At 42.4% G+C, this 4960-nt stretch overlaps 1 protein-coding gene across 1 annotated transcript; it reads right to left on the reverse strand.

Moving 5' to 3' along the window:
- Window positions 1-958: 958 nt before the first annotated feature.
- Window positions 959-1911, reverse strand: FSHB (follicle stimulating hormone subunit beta). Its single transcript, XM_066552510.1, has 2 exons — window positions 1753-1911; window positions 959-1195 (listed from the first exon to the last, which is right to left on the reverse strand). Exons 1-2 carry the CDS (start codon window positions 1909-1911, stop codon window positions 959-961), a joined length of 396 nt encoding a protein of 131 aa, XP_066408607.1.
- Window positions 1912-4960: the final 3049 nt, after the last annotated feature.

Genomic DNA, 4960 nt, shown 5'->3' on the forward strand with positions numbered 1-4960 from the left:
AACATGAGGTAATTTCCCATGCTGGTTCAGTCAGTCCTCCAGCTCACTTCCAGACCCAACTTCATCCTGATATTTGCAGAGCTGGGTTGCTGCAGGGTTCTGTGAATTGCCATTCTCTGAAGGGACTCCTGTGCACAGCTCTCAAGGCACATGAGCACACCATGTTTGCACTGCTGGGGTCAGGTGCCTCTGGATCCATCCCTAAACAACTTTTGAGACTCCTGTGTTAAATAATGCTGAACATTGCTCTTTGTTGCATCCTGCACTCAGGTGAGAACAGAGAGCTGATGATTTCTTCAAGTTAGCCAGGTATGAAGCAGAGTTCATGTTCCTTGTGTTGCAGTGAGGCTGAGCTAACAAGCCTTACTGAGAAAGTACAAGAATTCAGGTGGCATTCAACACTTGAACATAGATTTTTGGCTCTTTAAATATGCATGCTGTTATTATTGGCAGAGCATGATGACTAAATGGAACACAAAGCAAAGAAAAATCAGTCAGAATCTCAGCTGAGGGAGGTTTACAGTCCAGCTAACACAACCAGCAGCAAGGCTTTGATAAATAAGTGTGCTCTTAGGAGAGATGAAAAGCAGGAGATTATAAAGACTCGAAACTTGGGAATTTTTGACAGCACAGAATATCATCGATTAATCTCTGTGAAGCAGGCAGTGGAAATACAGGAATATAAGGAGCAAAAATTGTGATAAAGACAGGGGGAAAGGCAGAAGAGATTGAAAGCAGCATTTTTCATAGACTTAGGAAAGTGATTTTAAGGCAAATGATAGGTTAAGTAAAGAAGGCATGAAGTTTAGTCAGTAGCTCTTGATTTAGGCCTTAAAAATCTTTGTTTCAGCCTTGGCAGTTGCTGAATACACCTAGCCTGTTACCTTCCAATGAAACCCGAACAGGACCTTCACCTAGCAGGGAACATTCCGAGCCAACCTGCTGTGCCCAGTGCCCCTCACTGGTTCCTTCCATTCTGGCTGAAGGAGCAGTAGGCTGGCCCCAGTCCCCTGACAGTGCAGTCAGTGGTGTCAGTGTCACAGCTGTCACAGTGGCATGCTGTAGCCACTGGGTAGGAGTAGAAAGCTTCGGGGTGGTCACCGCAGCCAGGGATCTTCACTGTTTCATACACAACCTCCTTGAAGGTGCAGGTCTGCTGAGCAGTTGATACTGGAGGATATTTATATACTGGATCCTGAAATTGGAAGGGAATAACAGTTTTAAAATCTGTTGTGGGCTGGGTTTCAGAGCTTTTATAAAATGGGAAAATCCCGCTGAGATCAAAAGCATTTGAATCTGACTCATCTAATTTCATTTAGATCTTTAAATTTCCCCTTTCAGGAGGACTGAAACAGCAAATTTGTGTCATCCCATCACCAGACAATCTTTCAGGTCAATTGCTTGAGTCTAAATTATTTGAAAGAGCAGAGGAATCTACGTAGGAATGGCTGCTTTATTGTATCTGCTTGCAACCACAAATGGAGCACAGAGCAGAGATCCAGATTGTCATTCTTCTAACTGTGGTCATACACTATGAGCATAATATATGCAGCCAGTTAATTAACTGAATTTTATGATGATTTATTTCACCCTTCTGTCTGTGCTGCTGTGTGTCTACTTTTGTGTTACTCAGCTATTCAGCCTGTTTTTCACAAGGCTCATCCTGTCTGTGTTTGCTACGGACTGCAGGAACAGGGTATCCACCCATCACTTGAAATATTCAACTCTGGTGCCTGAAATGAGGAGTCTCACCCTGGTGAAGCAGTATCCTGAGCACCACGTGGCATTGACTGTGATACAGAATTCACACTCTTCTCTTTCCACAGCAATGGTGATGTTGGTCAGCTGGCAGCTGTTGCAGCAAATGGCTTTCCAGCAAAGGAGCAGCACAAAGCAATTAAGTGTCTTCATCCTGTCTATAAAGCAAAAAGTAGAGCTCAGCTGGAGCAAAATGTATAGTTATTTCCAATAGTTAGAGAAGCAGGGAGAAATTGAGTCTCTGCTTTATCCCCAAGTGGCTCTGTAGCAGCAAGAGTTCAGAATCATCAGTGAGAACAGGGACATGAGATAAATCTTCCTTATATTTGTTGCTCAAGGAGTTTTGGTTTTCCTATGCAATGGAGATGGCATGGCAGCAATCTCTGCAGAATGGTAATAATAACAGAATACCATACTACATCCAATGAAATATTTTTAATCTAAGTTTCTGGAGAGAGAACGTGTCCTGTCTGTAAGGACAGACAAAGAAAGCAAGAGAGAGAAAGAGCAAAATATAATGTATTTTTCAGAAGCAATTAATTACTTTAAGAGTTTGCAATATGAAAAAAAAAAGATTTCTCCATCAGGATCTGATGAGAACTTACCTGTATTCTACTTGCCTTCCTAGAAGCACCGGCTGTAGTGAGAAGAAAACCCTTTGCTTTCCTTTTATACTGAATTGGGTGTAATTTATACCTTGAGGATTTGCAGTGTCTTAATGCAGCAAGCATTAGTTTGGGACTTGGTGAAAGAGGATTAATGTTCAGCCAGACAGGGAGATTAAGCCTTGCTGAGAGGAAAAAAGAAAAGCCAAACACACTCAGGAAGGGGTGGTGAAGGTTACTGTCACAGTGTCTCTCCCCACATGTCACTGGGTTTGATTCTGTGGCATTTAGAAATAGCTGAGCCATTTCACAGTCTGAAAGAAGGTTGAGAAGCCTATTTTTTGGAAATGGAATGTTCAGTCAGGTGTTTAAACTGCTCTGTCAGCCCCCAAAGTGATGGCTTGGGGTGCAAGCTGGTCCTCTGGCAGTGGAGGACTCCTAACAGTGGGGACACTGCTGTAGTGTTTCTTAGCTCATGATTATTTTCTTGGTTTTTTTTTTTTTCAGAGAAATTTTCAATTTTAATTGGTTTTCTCTGAGCTAGGTCTTACCCAGTGAGCTGCATATGTGTTTATTCATTGATGCAATAAAGCTAGGAATGTGAATTTTGTCAAACCACAAAGAACTCCTCTTTGCCATTCTTTTCTAGCCCAGTATATGCAGTCCTGGTTCCTGTCCTGATCACATTTTTAACTTATGTGAGGGATATTTGTGTTGTGGAAAGAAGCTGTTAGGATGTCAGAATGAGGCTCCAGAGTTGTGTTTTTATGTCTGTGATCTCAGATAAAATATTTTCATGTTCCAGGGAAAATTCAAATATTTTTAGCTGGCAACCATGCAAACCCAACTTGAATGCATTCCTTGATTTTCCATGGGAATAAAAGAGTCTGTGGGTAGTGTTTGGGTATTTCCTGCATTCACAAGTTAGGGATGTGTGCCTCTTGACCAGAATAAGGACAGAGAAAGGTCTCTGAGCTTCACACACCACTTTTGGGGAGGATGACTCACAGCAGCACTGTATTTACTATTACCTGCCCAGAACAGCCAGTCTTGCTTTGTTATGACTGTTCTATTATGGTCAGTCTGACTTTTACAGAAATCCATCCCTGAAGGAAAACTAGACAAGGACATAGAGTTTAAAAGCATTTTATCACGCAAATAAGTTCTCCCTGGCCTATTAGGTTCCTGCAATCAGGGTATTTTACAAATGAGCCCTTTAAGTGTGTCACACCTTGCTGGGGTCCTGCAGGCTGCCCATCTGTTCCACTTTCCCTGCAGTACCTGCATTTGGGAATGAATTTTACATCTCACCCAAGTTAGAAAGTGAGCTGAAAATTCTCCCTGGGTGTCTCCTGTAATAAAAACTTCGTTTGAATAAGGCAGTTCACTTAAATCTATAAAGAAGTAAAAAAAAAAAAAAATAGACATCTTTCTCTGAATGAATATAAACCCTGTGACTGTTTGATAATGGTCTTTTGTGGCATTTAGTGTCAGCACAGTCTGTCTTCTCAGAGGAGGTTCTCAGTTGCTGCAAATCTCTAATTCCAGAGAGGTCAGACAAAAGCTGATTACTTTTGTTAGATCCCTACTGAGGATCTGATCTTTTCTAAGTACTAATTTGTGCAAGTTAAGTAAGACAAAAGAAGTTTCATTTGCAGAGGGCAGTACAGAAAATATCTGTTCTGTTTCATGTTTTGAAGAAGTCATATACTTTGATTAAAGCATGGTTTGGCAAGCAGACAGAGCAAAGTTTAGCCCCTGCCATGTTGTATCTTCACTGCCCCAGCTGCCAGCCTCCTCACTTGTGGGAGCACAATTTAGGGAAATTGTCCTATTCAAAGGAAAAGCTGACTTTTACAGCACTGTTGGAAATCCATATTTGTCAGTGAGACCAAGAGGTGTGGCAGTGTAAGTGATGGGATTGATTGGAGAGTGTGAATGAGGGCTGGGATAAGCAGAAAGTCTTCTCCTGAGGAGTTAATGGAGTTCATGAACACAATGCAAACACTTTAATGGAAGGTTTGCCCTGATTTCAAGAGCCCTAAGGGAGCAGCTGATGGCCAAGACCTCTGCACTGTGCTGGAGGGAGTGCAGGAATCTGGGAAATGCTCTCAAGGGAGATGCTCAATGTGACCAGGGGGCTGGTTCATCAAACTCGGGGTCTGCTGGGGCAAAATACAAATACACCAGTGTCACCCTGATTTTTTAAGATTTTCTAAGCCTTCTGATGTTTACGTTCTTGTAGCAAACTTTCTCACACGCTTTCTGTAAATAACTTAGTGTTTAGCATTTTTTTATGGAGGAGGAGAAATTTGATGGACTGCTGGTTTGTCCAGTGTCATTGGAGAGGGAGCACTGTCACCCTCCAATCCCCTGTCACTTTTGGAAAACTGTAAACGTTGGAGTCAGAAAATAAACTTCCCTTTTCTTCACCTTGAGAGCAGTGGTGTGCACACTCGTGTTGTTTGGTGTCCTACAGTGACATCCCAGCTCCTGTGGCAGTCACAGAGGACAGCAGGTTCCCATGGCTGTGGAATGCCTTAGTGGGTTCTTGGGGACATGAAAGGCTTCTTGTGTTGCTGCTTTTTTAGTGTCCT

This window comes from Molothrus aeneus, chromosome 6, assembly GCF_037042795.1.
Source record: "Molothrus aeneus isolate 106 chromosome 6, BPBGC_Maene_1.0, whole genome shotgun sequence".
Classification (NCBI taxonomy): domain Eukaryota; kingdom Metazoa; phylum Chordata; class Aves; order Passeriformes; family Icteridae; genus Molothrus; species Molothrus aeneus.